This window comes from Apus apus, chromosome 13 (assembly GCF_020740795.1).
Source record: "Apus apus isolate bApuApu2 chromosome 13, bApuApu2.pri.cur, whole genome shotgun sequence".
NCBI classification, from domain to species: Eukaryota; Metazoa; Chordata; class Aves; order Apodiformes; family Apodidae; genus Apus; species Apus apus.
The window spans coordinates 14,482,658-14,503,704 of record NC_067294.1 but is presented as its reverse complement, the minus strand read 5'-3'; the positions used below and the strand labels follow the sequence as shown (position 1 = coordinate 14,503,704).

The 21,047-nt window shown below is 39.1% G+C and overlaps 1 protein-coding gene across 2 annotated transcripts in view; it reads right to left on the bottom strand.

The window, feature by feature from the left end:
- Nucleotides 1-21,047, bottom strand: part of TENM2 (teneurin transmembrane protein 2) — a 600,962-nt gene that overhangs the window by 53,402 nt on the left and 526,513 nt on the right. For both annotated transcript variants that reach the window (XM_051631239.1, XM_051631238.1), the window contains one exon: nt 20,376-20,561. In XM_051631239.1, the coding sequence (XP_051487199.1) occupies nt 20,376-20,561 (186 nt within the window). The remainder of the gene's footprint in view (nt 1-20,375; nt 20,562-21,047) is intronic.

Sequence of the window (21,047 nt, the reverse complement as noted above, 5' to 3'; positions counted from 1 at the left end):
AATATTTACATAGCATTATTGTCTCTTAGACCAAAATTTGTTCTAACAGCTTGTTGACCAACTAAACAACAGAGCTCCATTATGACCTATCATTAACAAGTTTTATTCTAAAGAAACTAACATGCAGGCAGTGCCCTGAATATCTCCATTTAACTCTTCCTGCCTGCACACACATGCAGTGCTTAGCATGGATAAATGTCCTATGCTTCAGCAGGTTCTGTCAGTGGAGAAGGTCACACAGTGCCTGCCTGAGGAGCTCGGGGCTCACGGCTGGACAGAGGGTCTTTGCTGGAAAAGCCCACTGAACAGAGCACCCCCTGCACCAGGTGCTTGGGTACATCTTGCTCTCCTTCTGCAGCCCTGGCTCACGCCCAGCAGCGCATCAGCAGTCACTGAGGGAAGGGCCACCTCCATCTAACCTTAAGAAGCAACCTGCCATGGTATGAGGCTCTCAGTCACAGCACAGAAAAGGGCCCTTCATGCTAAGCAGGCAGGTTGATGCTATTCCTGGTGTGTAGAGAAATTCAACTCACCTTTTTATTACAGTGTGCTTAATGGCAAATGTCAAAGAGCTTAGCTAGAAAGGAAGTGCTTGTCTAAAGTGCTAGACTGACAACCTGTTTGTTCCCAGAACACGCAGAGTACGGGAAACAGCAGCTCAAGTGTCTCACACTTTTCTAGCCATGTCCCTGCACAAGCTCCTGCTGCTAAAGGTGAGACACTACTGCAGACACCCTTCTCCTGCAGTCTCCAACTTGCCTGGGGGGCTGGCACGGGGGAGCTTTCCTACAGCCCCATGTGCATTTACAGTTAAACAGCAAGCAAGATTTCAGTGCTTTTTGCAATGTAGTGTCAGGAATCTGTGACTAGCATTGTGAGGGATCATCAGAGTAAGGGAAGGTTTCAAAATCCAAAGACTAATTCCACTCCATACCACAGACAGACAAAATGCCCAGAATTCATGTAGAGTAAATGCTGCAAAGCAGCAGCAAAGAAAAGGGAGAAAATAAAGGCATTGTACCTCTGAATCTCAGAGAATTAAGCAAACTGGGGGTTTGTAGATTACTAATATTCATGGAGAAAAAAGGATCAAAAAGGTTTGAGATCTTTGGTTAGACACAAAAGGAAAAGGAAGCTCCTCTCTGAAAGCCCATATAATCCAAAAGACAAAATGAATTTCCAATACTAGATTTTTTGTTCAGTTTGTAGAGCTCCACATTGCCACAGTCCATGACGGGGCCTAGAAGATGCTATGACAATACAAATTCATATATTTTTATTCTAGCAACAGAAAAAGAAATACTCTAGAAAACACCACAAACACTGCTGTTATTGATGTCATTGTGAGCAAAATTGCCTACTGTTTCCTCCAGGCCTATGTAAGCCTTACCTATTTTGATAGTTTTTTATTTCCAAAACTTGAGAGATTTATGAGAAGCTAAATTTAACAAGAAAGTCTGCAGAATCATTATGAATAGTAAACAAAATCAATATGGACAGTGCTTGTGATAGTGCTGGGAATATTTATGGGAGAACACTCACAGGTTCTATCTACGGTGAAATTATTTGAGTCTAAATTGTAAGGGATTAATTCATTTTTTAACCCAGCAAATTAATTTCCAGTATCTAGGCAGTACATCAAAAATTCTAATCCAATTTTGGGTAAGTTCTGCAGAGTTCCTTTTCATTCCACTGATACAAACTCCAGGCATACAATACACATGTACCCAGCTACCCAGGCATATAAAGACTTTCCTTTGCATAAATGACTTTCAAACTCTAAGCATTTTAAGTAAATCGAAGTATAAAGAGACACTTTCCAAATTAATTTGTGGTTTCAGTCTAAACCTTAATAATCATAGAGCTCCCGGGTATGGTGGGGCCAATCACTGAAAAAGAAGGAAGGGAATGGGCAGTCAGTGAAAAAGAAGTTAGAGAAATCTTGTTCATTTTAAAGTTTTCAAGCTTTGGAGGAACATGCAGCCTCCTAGTGTAACTGCAGGAAAAAGGAGAGCAGGAAAGATGGAGAATAAAAAGCAAAATCTCTCTGGGCAGTATCTTGTAATGACTCTGAGAACTGGACAATGTTTTTAGGCTCTACTTAGTTTGTACATGGAGAATTAGATGTAGGTCACGAGGTTACATCTTCAGAGTCCTTCTGACCCAAAGCTGCCTATCAGCCATCTGGCCTCCCAGCTCCTCCAAACACTATCTTCAAGCAGACAGGATGGGCTCCTAGCATCTCTCCCCATGTGGTGCCCAAGCAGTGCAGCTCTAGTCTGCCATGTTGTCTCTCATTGATCTGCCTCCTAATCCCCACTGACATCTAATCCAGAGCCTGCTGGCACTGACTGGAGTCCTTCCTGACTTGAGCTGACCCTGGGCCAGGTGGTGGAGGCCCCGGGGTGAAGATGCCCTGCAGTACATGTACCATGCCCCATGTACAGCACAGGGCTGTCTCACTCGCAGGATACATGGGAGTTACAAGGGGAACAAGTACATGGAAATCCTCATCACAGCTGTTAACTGCAGAACTGTACCTAGTAAAGAACTGTGGATATGAGGGGGCCTACAGAATACAGAGGAATGACATTAAAGCAGTAATGATAAGAGCCTGTTTAATTTGGAGTTTAGAGGATAATCAGCGTTTTCATATTTTGTTCCTCCCCTCAGTGAGTTGCTGCTATGCCCACAGCTACCTAACAAGTAATAAATGAGGAACTTAGCAACAATGAAAATAAAATTATGCTTATTGCTATTTTATTTTTTAATCCTTCAATTCCAAAGCCCACAGGGCTTTGTTAAAGCCAAAGAAGGGGCCTGCAAATAAAGACAGTATTCTGGTAGGCTCACAGGAGTTATTATCTACAAAGTAGTGTTTCAAATAAAATAAACTCACATGCAAGCCATGTAACTAAAGATATGCCAATGCAATTCTTGGTGGCTGAGTGAGAGCTGAGGCAGACAATCATGAATGTTAAGTAAGGTTCCCTAAATTGCCTGGGATATGCAAGCCATAGCTAAATTTCTTTCTAAATTCTATGTACTGTATATTCATATATGCAATTTCTGTCATCAACATGTAGAGGTAAGAAATCAGATAACATCCAGCTTTCCAAACAAAATAGAAAAATGTGAGAAACAACGTAAGACTGTTTAGAGGAAGAGAAGTAAACCTCAAACAGAGGGAAACTGCTGGTATTAAAAAGTAAGTATCAAGAAAAGGCACATCTTTCTGAAGGAAAAAAACTAAACAAATACAGAAACCTCCCTCAAAGAAACCACAACACCCAAAACTCCGAAAAAAGCTCACGTTAGGATATAGGCCACACAAATTTGGACTGAGAAAAAACCCCCATGGTTGTCAGAGCATCACACCTTGTTAACAAGGGATCGTTCCCAGCAGTATTTTCTGTTTTGACCAACTTCACTCTCTGAGTGACTCAAGCAGATGGGCTCCCATTACCTTCTTGGAAGGAGACACCTTCGAGATCTCTTGTGCACAACCAACAGTCTTCTAACTATCAGCAGCTTTTGCTGTGACCTCCCTTCAAGCTGCCAACAGCTGGGCAGGAAAAAGAGGGTGACAGCTTGTGCTACGCTGTCCTGAGACTTGAGGAAACCAAACACATCAATAATCAAAAAACTCCATGTCTGCTCAGAAGGTTGGGCATACACAGAGAACTTCAGCTGAGCCCAGGGATTTGGGGTATTTATAGATATAAAGGACAGTTTCAAGGAGGAAGGCAAACTGCACTGATGGGAGGTTTAGTCCTAAGACTGAGAAGCCTCTGCAATGCTAACAGACCAAAAGTGCTCTGCTGTAGCCAGGAGGTCACAGCCAGTCCTGCAGGTGTGGGATGTCCATGGGATCCTGCTCCCCCCCAGCCCCCAGGACATCCTGAGGCAGGGGCAAGGGATAGTCCCCTCAGTGCCAACCCTCACACAGAGCCCAGCCCTGTGCCTGCTGCCTTTACCTTTGGCCTTTCACAGCCCCTCAGAGCTGCACCAGCAAAGGGCTTTTATGACACATCTGGACCTTGCTGCAGCCCAAAGCCTACAGCATAGCTACACAGTTTCCTCTATGGGCTAAGCAGATTATTTGCTGAGGTTCTGAGCAAGAACTAAAATTTTACCCTAGCAGACCATCCAAGTTACACAGTGTATTCTTTTCAAACAAGACTCACATTCAACTGATATTCATACACCCAATAAAAAGACAGATTAAAAATGTAGTAAAATTTGTATTTAAGATAGCTGGTTCTTTCAAATTAATCTCACTGTAACAAAATCCATTTAGAATATAATTCTGGGTGAAATTGCCTCCATAAAACTGGTACCACAACCTTAATCTTTTATTGTATTAATGTTTCTGATTTGGAATACAAGGGCTGGCCTAATCCTTTGTAATATGCAATATCATTTCTGACAAAGAAGCCTTCTCAAGTTGGATTTATCTCTAAAATAACACCTATATAAATAGTTCAGAGGCAGTGTAATGGTAAAGTGACCTATCATGCAAGATATGTAAATTCAGTCAACTGAAGAGTAACAAGCAAAACACTGACCTCATATTTAAAAGAATATATAACCTAATTAAAATGCAGTAACTAAATCAAATCTCTACGTTACTCACAGTGTTATTGCAGGGAGTTTCCAGTCATTCATTCATAAAAATTAGAATTCACACAGTAATTGCTACACAACCTCCTTGCATCTGGCTTTTTTATTATTTTAAATATATGGCAGTCATAGCGTTTCAAAAATATGCATTTTAATTTTTTTGAATAAATGCTTTGGTGAAGTGTTGGTAAACTTGTAGATGTAATTATAAACTACAAAGCTTCCAGACTCATATATACTGATGCACAAAGCTGTGTCAACATTTCCATACTCCTAGCACTAAACAGGTAGATTAGGTTATGGTTGTGGATTGAGGTCATGGTTGGACTTGATGATCTTCAAGGTCCTTTCCAACCAGGATGATTCTGTGATTTTATCCTCTTCATGCCATGTGGAGAGACAGAGAGGAAAAAATAAACTGTAACGCTTATGGTAAGCAGCATCTGTATCTGGCAAAAGAATATTTGATTATTGTGCTGTCAAGTCCCAGACATTAGATTTCAAAAGCTCAGTTTCATTTGGCTAACTGAAATTTATAAAATTCAACAAAAATGACCTGATTTTTCCTTGTTTCAGATAGAAAACAATGCAAAGCCCTAATTTTGCAGTTGCTAACAGCTAAAATAATGCATGAACTCAGAATCATACCCAGCTTACTGAAGTACCTCTAGCATTCTGTTCTGATGGGAGGAAAGTAACAAGTCAGGTGCCTTAAAAACTCTGGGCCCAAGTCTAATGCCTGAGTTGAGAACTCATCCTGCTTGGAGGAAGAGGTTGGACTAGATGACCTTCCAACATCCCTTCCAATCTGAATTAGCTACAGGCCCTTCAGGTTTAAAGTTTAGTGACTCCTAATTCTCAGGGCAGGGAATCCCAGTTTTCTCAGCCGTTATTGCAAAATAATTACTTGCTATTAATCAGATACTGATGTCTGCATAGAATTTACAATTTAGCAATTAACTCCCAGGTATGCAAATACAGATCCTCCATAAGTGTGCAGGTTATCTTGGTGAGAAAAAATAAACAGGAGCCTTGATATAAGTATGCATTTTCCTCCATTAGTGCCTACCAGAGTAGTATGGTCTATGAGCAAATTCCCCTGAAGGTGTGCAGCCCTTCAGGATGAAAAGGGCTACAGAGACACATGTGTTATATTTTGCAGCTGATCTTCTTCAATATTAATTACATGGATTCCAATAAATGGCTGCACACTCTATGTTTTTTTGGACTCCAAGCACTTCAGTTGTCCCAAAGGAAAATCAAAAGAAAGCACTGGAAAAAAAAGGAGAAAAAAAAAAAGAATATATTTTTAAGAATGAAAAAAGCCTTGATAACATGCACTAAATGCTTCCCATATGTCTTCTAGCTTGCAGGAATCCTAAACCTTCATCACAGTAAAACATGATTACAAAATGTCAGAAAGTAATGGATATTTGAACATTAAAAGAAATACATCTCACTTATTTGTTAGAGCTAAAATTTATGGAGTTTAAATATAAACAAGTGTTAAAGGTGAAATAATGCCCACAAGACAGGAGCAGCATTCTGCTACATAGGCAGCACATGTAAAAAAACCCATTAAAACACATAAATAATGCATTCTGAGTTATGCATTTGTGTATGCTGTGTTGGTTGGCAGATATAGGATAGAAGATGAGTATTTCACTACATAAACATATTTTATAAATATGCCTTTAATTCAAAAGTGCTAGGCATCCATTCTGCATCCCTTTTCAGTATACATAAGCCTCATGAATATAATGTAATTTTCCAATTTTTGTATCTACAAATTGCACAAATAACTAAAAACAGCTACAGAAATAAAAATGGAGTTTTCACCGTTTTTACCCCTGCAAGCAGAAAGCTTAGGATAGCTCCCTTCTTGTCCCTTCTTTATCTGCCAAAGTCTGGAAGGAAAAAACCTCATCATCCTTCAAACCCAGCCAGTTGCTTTGATATTTAAATACTAAATACATCTGAAAACCTGATTTAGATTTACTAGGGAGATCATCTTCATCATTTCACTCCCAAGAAAGCCAAGGGTATTTAATCTGCACCCAGAAGAAATTTGAAAGAGAAAAGACTCTCTAAGCTCTGCTTGCTCTATATTAAAAGTATTTACTATCTGGCAAGTGATAGCTCTGCTCCTCCTCCAGCCTCACCAGAAGTGACCTTAATTCTCTGGAACAAATTCTTAAGTTTTTTTCTAGACAGAATGTTTCCTTCCCATTTCTCCACTGGAGCCATCAGAAACACCAACCAGGTTTTTAACTTGTTTGCCTGGCATGTCTATTTGACTGAGTTTTGAAGCCCTGCTGGGACAGGCAAGATATTATTAGTTATACTGGGCCTCTTCTCTCTTCTCTCAGGAGGAGAAAGACAATATCTAAGTGAGCAGAAGATGTGGGCAGGAAATCTAGAGATTGCTCCACCTCGGCTGCAATAGGATTGAATGATCAATACATTGGGTTAACCCATTCTAGTCACTGATTCATGTCAGGTAAAAGGGTGCACAACTAGGTATTGTCATGGTATTTGCTTCAGTTAAACTAGAAACCAAACCAAAACTAAGGGGAGAAGTAAACTTAACATTCTTGCATACAAAGTCCAGTCAAAAGGAATGTCCATATACAAAAACATTCCCAAAACATCAAAACAAAATCTGTGCTTGGGACATCTAAAGGACAATCTGTTACAGTTGTGTGCAATTTGCACTTTTCTTTGCAGCACGTGATACATACAGCATGAGAGATCAAATAGATGTCAAGGAAATTTTACTTCTCTGTTTTCTATGCAGGTTATTAATGAGCATTATTTACCCTCAGCGTTCAAATTAAATGATCACTGGGATTACCATTCTCAGCCTTTCCCACTGCCCACTGGGATCTCCTCAGTTCAGAGCAAGAAGTGAGCAGTAGTGTCCCAGCTCACCCCCCAGGGGACTTCCAGCCTGCTCCACTCCCTGCTCCGTGACTGGGTTTCAGAGTAAATAGCCATGTGGGAATATGTTTCATCAGGCCAGTGCAGACCCAATTTCCTGCAGTAACTTCAGGAAGTTTTTGCAAAATACCTTTCTGAACTGGGTACCACTCACTGGGAAAACTCTCCTGCAGGTTAACACCCTCTCCTCCTCCAGGTACAAGTCAATAAACTGCAGGCACTGAAGGGCATTTTCCAGCACTCCTGCCTGCCTCTCATTCAGAATGAAACCACTTACCAATTTTAATTATTTCCTAAGCTGGAATGAAGTTACCTAATTCCAGTGAGTGAGCAGTAGCCCTGTGAAACATCAGCTTTAATAAACTTGTAATTTTTAAGTCATGGGACAAAAAAAATGAGAAGCAACTCTGAAAAGAACAGACTTCTTTTTCACTTAACTGCTTGAATGACATCTCCCATTTTAGAATGTCCTTACCTCAATTATTAAAATACAGAAAATAATAATTAACATCTAGGAGCATATTCTGGAAATAACTTTTAAGAAAACTCCCATTTAGTATTAGCAAGAACATTCACCTTAAGAAATCAGGTACGTTATGCAGAAAAGATATCTTGCTGGAATATATAAATAAATATATAATATAAAATTGCTGGAAATTTTTAAAAATACAGTATTTTATCTCAGAAACACTGACAAAAATCCTTAGTATAGGAGGGGAAACTGTAACTATAAAGGCTGAGTAAACAGATGCAGTTTTGACTGGAAGGCAAACATGTTAAATTACCTCAATTCTGCTGAATAAATATTTCCCTTTACAAAGCATCTCACATGTAAAACTTTCCATGCAGTGATGCTTTTAAATTAGGTAATAAAGACTGCAGAAATTTCATGGTAACTAGAAATACAAATACCGGTGGAAGAAGACAGACTTTGTCTGTTGAATTCTTTGTGTATGGAAGATCAAAAGACTACAAGGAATAGAGAAATCATTGGATTTTAGTAAGAACTGCCTTTATTTTTAATTTAACAAAATTTCATCTGGTATGAAAATATTCACAACTTCAGGAGACACTTCAGTGTGCCCACAAAGCTTGGGGTCTGAGTGACATCTCAGATGTAATAAAGTCTTTTGATCTCAGCCACTGTTGGAAATTAAGAGGGGGCCTGACCAATTCTGATTCACCTTTTTCTTCAGCATATTAGCAATTTAAATAGTTATAGAATATATAACAAAAGATGCAATGAAAAATCATACAGCTGATAAGCTCTGCAGGCCCCTCGGGGTTGGAACTGAGGAAAGCTGGGACTGCAACGCTTGGGTAGCAAGAGGGATTTTTCTTTTCCCCACCAGCCTTCTAGCTACAGATGCAAAAGTGACAGTACAGACATTGTTCAGGGGTCTGGTTCATCACCACCTCTGGAGAGGAACACTGCAGAAACACCAGTCCAGCCCTGCTTGCTCAAGCTTAACATTTTCTCTCGTGTAACGCTCACCCAATATTTCCTTCAAGCAACTGTTGCCCCCTCAGCTTTCACCAAGTGACCTTGACTCTAATAACCCCTTCTCTAAATATGGAAGGCTTTCTCCATACTCAATCAATACTTCTGACTTATTTTGGAGGAAACCAACATTTTCAAACATTCACAGGATACAATGAAGATATATATGGATCAGCTTCATGATAAAGAATCAATTAATAACGATCCAAGGAAGGCAGTAACAAAAAGCAATTTTACGCCTAGTTTCCAAAGATACCAACAAAAAGATGCATTGGATACAAAAATCTATGTCACTATAACCCCTTCCTCCCTGCCCCCAGTTCAACTATCTATTAACAGTGCTGCATGGTGAGCAACATCTACCTTCGTTGCATATTCCTAACAAACTGCTATGCAGTGATTTTTCTGCCATGAGTTGAAAACATCTCTTCATTATTATTTTTTTTAAACAAGAAAATATAGTGCCTTTATTTTTCCCCTACTGTTATCAAATTACTCTAAAAAAACCCCAGGAGGTAAGGACTAGAATTAATCAGGATCTGTGAACATTCTAAGGAATTAATATTGTGCTCTTACTTTTCAGCAGTAAATAATGATCCATGGCTTCCTGCTTTCAGTAATGTTTTTCTTGTTCAAATGCAAGTGACTGTAATTTAAACAGAAAAAATAGGGAAGAGGGAGAAACAAACCCAGCTTCCTTTTCTGTAGCTGCTTCATTCCGAGCACACTGTCTCACACTGTCAGACCATACACTGTAATGCTAATTCCTCTATTCATTTCAGAGAGAAGTGATCTGGAACCAGCATCTACACATTTTGCTGTGCTTTATTAAATGGAAAGCAAAGAAGTCAGATCCGTTTAGATTTAAAATGTGCTGAAAAGTTGATGGCACCATGCTACATTAGGAACTGAGTTCTACTCTCTGGTATTCCCCGTGGTTCAAACAAAAAGTCAGTTCTCTCATCTGTACTAATGTGTCTCTGGCTTTGGGAGAATCAGCCTCTTCTGGGACATTCAGGGTTTTGTGTTTGTGCATCTCAACTTATAAAAATAACTCCAGTGCTATTCTTGAGGAATTCACTGCACAAGAAGCTCAGCAACCCCTTTGGATCCTTAACAATTTGAAAAAATTGCAGTATTTGAAGCAGTACTGCTTTTAAGATCAATCAAGTACCATGTTCTAGGTAAACATTTTATTCCTAAACTCTTTTCTTGATGTTGTTGTTAATTTGTTCTTTTGGATACTTGTCCTCTTAATATCGCTTCTAGCCCAAAATCACAACCCAATATTTTTCACTACAAACTGATTTAGTTTTTAATTTAAAAGAATGGCTTTTAATAAAGATTACATAATTATATTTATTTCTTAGATAACAAAGCCATTACAAGTACTACTTCTCTTCAGAACAGGGACTGCATCTTGATGTACTGTGGTTCTTCAGCTCAGTCGCTGAATGCTCTGAAAAAGTGACTATTTGAAGGCAAATTAAAACATATGTGGTTTAGGTGCATTGTGGATCTTACTCATGTGTCACACTCATTAATAACTTTACTGTTTCAACACCTACCTAAAAAATAAATCTCATCTGCAATTTTATAATTAACTTGAACAAATACAGAAGAGATTAACCTTTACTCTATACGAGTTTCTGTAAAATGATACTAAATTGTTAAAAGTGTATATGCTTTTAATTAGACGAAACTATCAACTATCAGCTCGTGTAGTTCAACCTACCCTTATCACTGCAGAACAAAAAATACTTAAACCTTTCCTTGCAGCAATTTTGGATAATATCTTCTTTACAGCACTGTAAAAGCAGGCCATGGTCTGTTGGTGCTGAGCTGATCGACCTGCTCCGTGCTGGACTGTTAAAAATTGAACAAAAACTAAAAATGCCACGGGATTAGGAGGCAGCAACAAACCCTGGCACTGACTGGCAGTTTGTCACAAGCATGGCTCCCTGTTTGCAGAATGGAGGAAGCCACAGCTTTGACAAGGGATTGTACAACAGAGAAAACGAGCTGGGCAGGACTGAGGTGCCATTAGGTAAGCTGTGTTTGAGAGAATGCAGCAATGGTTTTACACTTGAACATCTGGGACTCACTGCAAGGCTCCCAGTAACCAATGAGATGGGACAAGGCAAGGCAACGACCCCCACATGTCAGACACTGGTCATGGGCCATCGAGTTCTGTAGAGGGAGAAAAGCTTAATGTGGAGATAAGCAGACAAACTTGTCTTCCTCTGCCTCCATTTTTATTAGGGGCAGTGTTATGATCCATGTCACACTGAAGTCCGTGTGAAAACAACAGTTACTGCTTTTGCATGAAAACTGCTTAACTGTTTAAGAGAGTCAGGTATTTACAGTGAAATATTTAAGTCAAGTGTGTAGCACCATGGTGTCACATGGGTCAGCTCTCAGATTGGAAAATCTTCAAGGAGACAGCTGGACTGCTCAAATCCTGTTACTGAATGAAAAGAGAACAGGGGTAAATATAGTTACCTTAATTTCTCATGTCCCACTTTTACTTGGACTGTTAGGACTGTGACTGTGAACTGCTGCAAGATTAACGAGACACAGTGTTGCTTTGTTCCTTCCCAGCATGGATGTGTTTTGAATACAACTGACAGAAGGAGATGGGCAGTTATACATCAATCAATCCTGTATCACTGAAAACACTACAGAGGGTTGTCCTGGAAATTGCAGAAATCTAAACACTTAGTTACAACTTCCATGGCAGCTGTAACTGAGGTAATAATGACCCAAATATTATTCCAACTATCTGCACTTTCAACACACAGAGATGCACAGGGACCATAACTTCAGATCTCAACACCTTAAAGAATACTCACGTTTGTATTTAGTTCCTATACTTCAATTACATAAATGATGTTTGTAATTTCTTTGGGCAAATGAGATATACATTATATGACAATTTCTGTTGGACAGAAAACTTTGATTCTTTTTACATGCATAGAAAAACTGTATCTAAAATGAAGCAGACTGGGGCCACCCACAGGAATCATCTCCAGAAGCGAAGTTATCCTAATAAGCATTTCATAAGCAGGTCAGAACAGGAACAGAAAGAAAGAACAAAAGAGCCAAGTCACATAATTTTGTAAAACACCTTGTTCAGTAAGAATGGCTCAAGATACCTCATAGCTGGGACCATGAACAAGTCCTCATGTTCAGTCCTTAAGATCTTTTAAAATTTGTCTTAGTAAGAGCTTTTAGTGAAAGAAGGATGCATCAATATTCAACAGTGTGTATTTCATCCTCAGTGAGTAGCTACTGCACAAGAGAGAACTGGCAGTTTAAAGAGAAAGCTTTCAATAGCTTCATTTTTTTCCCCCAAAGCCCTAAATAGATCACACAGCAAAAACCTGAACTGACACTTCAGAGATGCTACAGAGACCATTTTTTCCTTTTTCTTTTTGACGCCAATATTTTAAATATAACTTTAAACTAAGAAAATATTAAGTAGAGAATTTCAAAAGCATCAAATGTCTTGGGAAGAAAAGCTTCTAACTTCTAATTCATCCTGCTGTTACTTTGGCACTATGTAGGAACTGGGGACAAATTTACAAGAAGCTGAAAAGGTGCAGCCTTGTGTCTGAATTGCTATTCCTTAGTTTGCAGCCATCGAGCAAAACACATTTAGCTTAATTTGCATCTTCAAGCATGAAAGACTGTATGAAAATGATATTGAAGATACAAGAATTACACCTTGAAAAGGTATAAGCAAGAATGCAAATGATTAAGGAAAAGAAATCTTTTAACAAGCAGGCCTCAGAAGGATGGGCAGATATTGTTCTCTTTGGTATTTGTTTCTTAATAGGTAGAAATATTATATATTTGTATATCCACATGTATTTCTCAAGATCTGGTAGCACCTTTCTGTCTATACAATCCATGTCACTGACCTCTCACAAGCATTCCCATGTCTTTGTTGTTTGGTATCCAGCAGCACCATGTAATTCACTCACTTGCTGAAGCTGTGCTTGACACCACAGGGTACAAAATAACACAGAAAACATTATCTGTGGAAGAAGAGAAGATTGCCTGACGCTGTGAATACTTTTATGAACAGCAAAATCAGTTTTGCCCTTTCAAAAGTTAGATCAGCTGCCTGATTGATTGCCCTCCCACTCTTTTTGTGGTCTTTTAAGAGTTCAAGAATTGGACAAAAAAAAAAAAAAGAAAATCAATATAACTCACACAGAAGCCCCTCCAAAAGGAGAGAAAAGAAACGTGATTTTAGTTTGGGAAACTATTCACCAGTATCTGCTGGGTGCATCTTTGAAGTACCACACAAAATGCAGGAAGCCACGCTGAAAATACACTCATTAAATTTTTGGGCTAGAAAGGGAAGAAGTAAGGTCATGTTCTGCAAATATCCTATACACAGCAAAAGAAAAAGCCACTGAAGTGTTCTGACACTGCACTGTGACATATTTCAATCATTTACAGGAAGCCCTCAGCAAAGAATGCAAACAGGAAAGTTCTTCCTCATGAATGAACTTGCCTTTTAGCCAAGAAAGGTCCCTAGCTGCCCCGAGTAAATTCTGCAGATGAAAAGGAATTCTGTTTCTAAATTCCCTGAAAGTCAAACACTCTCACTGTATACAAATCTCTACATAGAATATTTCCTTTCAAATATGTATCATCAACTATCTTGCTCAGCTATGGTAAAGTGCAAGGCTGCCTATTGTAGTTCTGGATTCTGATATGGAAAAGTAGCAAAGTATATTTTAGTTACTGGGATAGGAATGTACTAAGTTACAAATCAGAAACAGAAATTAGAATGAGATTCAAAACAAGAGGTATTTAGACAGTGTTTAATCTGGGGACTTCATAGCCAAGAGATTTGACTCAGAAGTTTTGGAGGTGAAATAAAATATGACACATTTGCAAAGCCAACAAAGCATCCCAAGAGCACATGTAGCTGGAATAGATCAACAGCATTCTCTTTCCAGGTAGAAATTTCTAATTACTTATTTACTGGGAACTTGCATCTTTACTGAAATGTGGGACTAGATGACCACTGGTCTAATGAACTAGTAGATTTGCTTGGTTATAAAGTGTAATATGATGTGACAAAAAATATCACTTTATAAGAAAACCTTCTATCTTAGGAGTGTCTCTATGCTTGCATAACAGAAGTGAAAATGTAAATTATGTGCAGAGAATCACAGAAATAACTGAGAATATCTCAGATTAATTAATGAGGTACTGGCTACTCTTCTGTTTTGCTGAAGAGACACATGGGGGAACCCTCCCTCTCACACTCCAAATGACAGCTTGACACCGTGGACCTAAAAGGCTGCCTCACAGATATACTTACCAAAACCTGCCACCAGATGTAAAGACAACAGGATGATGAAATTTTACAGGTGAACCTGAATCTGCAGATAAGGAAACAGTCGAAGTCTCTATCATTTTTGGTCACATCATGATATATCTTACCAACATATTTCTATATCTCCAGTAATGAAAAGTGGTCATGACCCAAAAATTCTATGCATTTTTCAAATAAAATGAAAAAATATGTCCTTCCCTCTATAGAGCAGGCAATCTCAATTTCTATCCTCAGCAGCAGAGGGGTTTTTTATGCCTTGATAGGTTATAAACTGTTACAGATGAATTTTAAGTTCGAAGTGCATTGGAGAAGTCTAATATATCCAGTTCCTTCTAAATTGCTCTTTGTCAGATACAATGGTTTTCCACTGTCTTCTCCCACACACTTTCCATCTCTTTTGAAAATTGCCTCCTCTTTGAATCATTACCGTTGTAATTACAACAAGAAAAATCAGTAGTAGAAGAGTAAAATTTTGACACAAAGAGCATTATCATGGGACAAAAATATCCTGCTGTATCCAAAGATGACACAATGCTGCATTATTAATGTTTTTATTGATTATTGACTTTGTGAAAAGGTAAAAATCTAAATCTTTACAGTTTATATGTAGTATATCTTCCAACCTACAAAACATGGGAAAGTCATCCCAAAGCACTCAGGGGAAAAAAAGAAGCTTTTGTAAACATTTTTTTAGTTAAACCACAGGTGGAATATTACCCATCTAGTGTTCAGATGGGTAAATCTTGGTAGTTCAAAGGGAGAGGATCTGAATTATTTACCTACTGGGTGTAATATTTGCTCTTAGTTTGGGTGGATCAGAGTGGCTCATTATGAACATTGACAACTCATTGTTCTGCAAATACAAAACACACTGATTAGTCTTCTTGGTTGGATAAATGATCAATTCTATTTCTACAAGCAGTGTTAGATTCTTAAAAGGGGATGACAGTACAAATCTTAACATAGGCCATTATAAAATAAGCTACTTAGAAGGGACTTCTTCCTTTAAAGCTCATTTAAAATCAGACTGGAAGAGCGCTCATATAGTTCAATGATTTCCTGATCAGCTTTCTGCCCCATGGCAGGATGAATTACCTCCCTGCTATTTCTGACCAACATGTGACTAAATCATTGTTAAAAGCTTCATTGATGAGGGTTCCACAACCTCCCTAGACAATCTGCTCCAGTTTTCCAGTGGCTGTTACAAGGTTTTTCCTAACACCTAGCCCAAATCTTCTGTACTGTACTTAAACTTCTTATCTAAATCACCCCAGACACAGAGTCCTCTCTCTTTCCTGCACATTTTTATGTATTTGAAAAATTTAAGTTATTTCCCACTATGTAAGTGACAGGATCATGGTTCTTCCAAATCTTTCTTCTTTATTTAAGGTCCTGTAAATACTGGGGATAAGGGATAGGGCTCACACAGATTTCCAAACCTATTATTTACTAAGGAACACGTCCTACCATTTGACATGTCCAGAGGCAAATGTCCACCTCTGGAGCTTGATGCAGCACGGAAGCCAGGAAGGAGAGGCTGCAGAGATGCACACACATCCCCTGAATTTGTGGGTGGAGTTGGAGTTCAGCTCCTGTGGCTGTCAAAGGGGGTACAGCTTCTTTGCATTAAAAAGCAGAGGAAGAGAGAAGATAGGAATTGTCTTGAAAGCATCTGCAACAGAGTATCTGTATTATCCCACATCCTTTACCACCATTCTTCCCACTTTGTCTGAAGGCAGGAGTGCTTAACCTACATCTAATGTAGGGTGTGAGCAGACAAGAGCCAGGCTTTGGGAACACAACAGGCTGCCACAAACAAAACCTCACACATCATCTACTGCTGAGAGCTTACCTCACCAGATACACGGTGTTTGCAGACTTTTAAATTTGACTCATAAATATTTAAGATTGAATTCTGGTTTCACTCAAGTGTCAGTGAGATTTTTACCAATGACTTAATAACAGTCGTATTTCATGCTGCATGGATATGAATTACAGGCAAAATTACACTTATAGAATGGTATTTCTGACTGTTTAAGATCTCCAAATATATCACACTGTCCTTCGTATACAACCCTGACAGTGTATATGAGAACCCTGTCTGCAACTGTTTAAAACCAAGTTTTAAACAGCTGAATATTATTTTCAGTGAAAGTCACAGCCCTATTTTATAACAGCACACTTTAAATACATTCAGATGATTCAAAGAAAAGCTAAACCCTCCATCTTAAAATTCTCACATGAAACTGGTTCAAGGTTTAGCAACTGCTGTATCTTAGTCTTCTGCTTTGTTATTAGTTTTCCAATATTTCCCCCCTCATCTAGATTACCCTCTATTATTTAGCTAGAACTTCCTCCATAATTGCAATCAATGAATAGTAATCATGTAATAACCATATCCTGACAGGTCTATTTTTGCACTGGGGAAAAAGATTAATTTTCTTTATCATCACTTCTGGAAGCAATTTTTCTTCTTACCTGGAGGAGCAAAGGGAAATGTAGTGCCTGGTGGAGAGTTCTGCTTACTACATAAAGCATTTGAGCAAGACCAGCCACCTCTCCTTTAATTTTTGAATTATTTGTCTATAGGTTTATAAAAATCTGTAAATTTATTGGAATTTCACTGACTTTTAGACATCATTCTGTTGCTGCACAAAGGTAGAAAGTACTTTGCAGAAACTGCTTGTTGACACTGAGCTAACAGTGGCTTTCTGGGAGACTTTTCAGTGTTTTTCTTAAACTGCAGGTAATGCACAGAGAAACTGCATTCTTGGTTACATTTTTTGAGCTTAGATACTCAACACCAAAGTGCCAAGGAGCATGCATTCTGCCAACTATCCAATAAAGGCCTAATTTGATATTCAATAGAATAAAATATCCTGAATTAACATGGATACCTACAGGTTGCTCTAATGATTTCTTTTCCACTGCCACATAAATATAGCCCATGAAACTGGTAGAGAAACACAAAAGGAAAATGTAATTTGGTTTGTATATAGAAATCTGCTGTGTTCTCTTTTTCCCCTTACAAATTTGTTCTAAGTGGGCTTGGCCTAAAGTTACTGGAATCAAAGGCAGTTTTCCTACTGACTTCAGGAGATTTCAGACTATGAGCAGCAATAAATGGAAATTCAGAGGAAATAAACTCTCCTACGGTGTTCACATTTTTCTGCTTGAAGTCCATATAGGGAAATTCTCAGCTGTCTTGTGAGGATAAGCCAGGCCATTCATTGCCCCTGAAGACCTAAGATGGGCACTCAAAAGTTCAACCTATTTACAGGGAAGAGAGAGATTCTGCTGATATGCTATTTTACTGTGTGCCCTGGCCTGGCTCTGCTTTAGGACAAACAGACTTTTTGCCAAGTACTTTCAAACAGGACTTAAAAAAACCATTAAAAAAAAAAATAAATTAAAAATCAAGGTTTGAATACATCAGATTTTCATTCCTGAATATTATCCTTTTAGGTGGACACTCTTCAGTGAGTAGTTCTGACTTTAAATGGTCTGTCAACCATTCAATTGACAGCAAAACCAGAAAGGGAGTTCTCTAAATTACACGGAGTTTCTGTAAAACTTAAGCACACTTTCGTTCTTCCCTCTAATGTTTAAAACTTCTTGAGGAACTGATCCTTGTTCCAAAGTATCAATCCACTCTGAGGACTGATTTTCCAGTGGTAGCTTCTAGCATTTGTTGTACAAATACCGACAAAACTTACTTAAACTACTCTTATCCCCCAAACTCTTTCTCTGTTCCAGCCCCACATGGCACAAACCAGAGGGTCCAGCTGAGCAGTCCCTCTGAACTCTGTTCCATTTCTCTCATCATGTTTTGTGCTTCTGTAAATGTCCTCACAGTCAGGCCTGATGATAGGACCATATGAAGATTATTATTAGTACAGGCCCATCACGAGAACACATCTCTGTCTTCATACAACAAGCAACTTGTGACTGCACAATATTAATACACAATAACTAGAAGGGCAAACCTTTTTTTTTCTTGCTCTAGTCTCATCTCTCCCACAGGCAGACCCACATTAAGTTTCAAGGAACTCTTTCTAATACACACCAAACAAAAAAAGCGTACGTGTATTTTCATCACTTCAGCAGTGTCACCTTTCCTCTGAAAAGAAGAATTGATGATATACATCCGTAATGGGGAAAGAATTTATTTCACAGCTCTGAAAATTAGACTAAAAATCTCACTTCAGGCTTCTCTAGCTCAGCTTGTAATTTTCATAATTCTTTTAAGATATCAGCAGAAGGCATCTTTTTGTATGCACAGTAATGAAGAATTTAAATACACTAATTACCTTTAAACATAGGCATATTACCAAAAGATTATAAAGCAAAACATTTTTTGAGCAAAGCAGCAACTTTTAAAATAAGCAATTATTACACAATTGAATGCAAAACAACATTTATCTACCAGGCATTTTGGAAAGATCTGGGAAGTACTTGATAGGAAAACAAAATGCCTGGTTAATCTAGCTGAGTTATGTTGATATGATGGAAGTCAGAAGGCAATTGTGAGAAAACACTCTGCATCTTTGCTGGTGACAAAGTGTTCAGTCATAAAAGCTTTGATTTAAATCCTCCTAGCATGGCGTGGTGGAAGCATGCAGCACCACAACATGTATCTATTTTTCTTTTTGTCTTCTCTCCAATAAGAGTATACTTTTAGCTTCCAACTCCTGTGTGTATCAAAAATGGTTTCTACATCCAGGGAGAAATCAGAGGGGAATGAAAAACAGCCTGAGGGATGCAACAATCTCACCATACTTTCAAGTAAAGAAATAACAATTCACTTGTAATAGGACTGTCCCATTAGGGTCCCTGATTGCCATGGAAATCTCAATTGACCTATTCCTTTTTTTTGTCAAATTTCCCACTTACAGATGATTAAAACAGTATGACCTTGGATTTGGACTCACTAGGGTTTTTTTTAAGGTGTACCTCTCACCCCTCCAAGAATTCATAGGAGATAAATACTCTTCCCTGAATCTCACATTGTCTCAGCAGTTGGATATTCTTCCAGACAGTTTTGCTCAGGCTTCTCAGAAGAGATGTGACCACTCAATTTCCCTTTTTTGATTACACCTTGGGGAAAATAACACTTTCCCCCTTTGTATTCAGCGACTTCACAAAATAATCCAAATACACTACCTGACTGCTTGTAGAGACAAAATAAAGAGCTTCATTCCATTAATTCCTCTTCAGAATAAACATTCAAGCCTGGTAGTAGAGAGGATAGAAATCCTTGCTTTGTGTCACTATAAACTGCTGGAACTTCCAAGGCTGAGACATCAGGGCTGAGCTGCAGTGGGTTTAGCGGTGGCTCCGCCTGGTGCCCACGCTGCGCTGTTAGGCAAGGGTAGAGCAGCACAGCTGCCCCGGCAGGTCCCCCTGCTGGGTTTGTCTCTGTGCAAACACAGTGCCACTGTCACAGCACAACACTGCAGAATGCTGGGGAGCTATTTCTGTAGCACCAGGAACACTTATTCCTCCACAACTTGACCCCTGCTCTGTGTGGCGATGGTGCTGATGTGTTTCAGATGTGATGTATAATAGCAGGAGAGCAATGATGCAGCAGAGCAGGAAATTAAAAAAGATGCTGCTCACACGAAGGAATGTTTAGTTAAGTTTGAAAATCTTGGCTGAGATGATAGTGTGATGGACCATTTGTTACATCTTTACTCACTAATGTTCATTTGTGGTGGAATTTGTGGTGTGTGGGTTTGTTTTTTCTTTCTACGAATCGGTTCGTTACTGATTTTAAATGATTCTAAGAGCTCATCTGCCTTTCTCCCAACACATTTGGAGTCAGAGAGAATATTGGAAAGCACTAGGGTCCTTAAGGGAACAGCCCATTACAATACACAACAGTAACTATGTTTCTACGATTTATGAGAAGAAAGCAATATGTGCCTGTTTCGGTGCCTGTCGTTTGCCTACCAATGGTGCAGTGCTCCCCATTCCAGCCCTCTCTGCATTCACATTTCCCATCTTTACAAGTTCCGTGCTCCGTGCAGCGGGGATGACACACACGCTGGTCACAGGCCACTCCTGTCCACCCTTCCTCACAGCGACAGGCTCCGCCAATGCACACCCCGTGGGTGCCACAGTCCACAGAGCACACTTCTAGGAGAAGGAGAGAAGAAGATGATGGCTTGTTTACGCCAGCAGCCTGGTCCTGAAGGGACAAGTGAGCGCAACAGGCCTGCTTCTGCTGAAACTATGTGCTGTCAAAAGCTGGCTGGCTCATACTCTGACCAGAACTAGCATTTAGCTTCTGCTTAAAACCTAGTAAATTGTATGAAAAAATTGTTTAGAGAGGGCAGACTGCTGTAGAGCCGTGTCCTCTGCTCAGGTACAAACAAGTTCCAGAGGCAGGTTCCACAACAGCTGGCAGCAGTGCAGAAGGGGAGACCACAGATAGCTCTGCTTCACTCACACCTCTGGTGATTTGGATACAGACATTGTTTTGCTACAAATGAGACTGAATCTCACATAAAACTCATTCAGCAGCAAATTGGTGACAATTCAGAGCCTCTTAGGAGTGACAGGAAAAAGACACATTTTCAAAGGGAGTGGTTTTGGAATCCTATTTCTAACATGGTCAGTTAT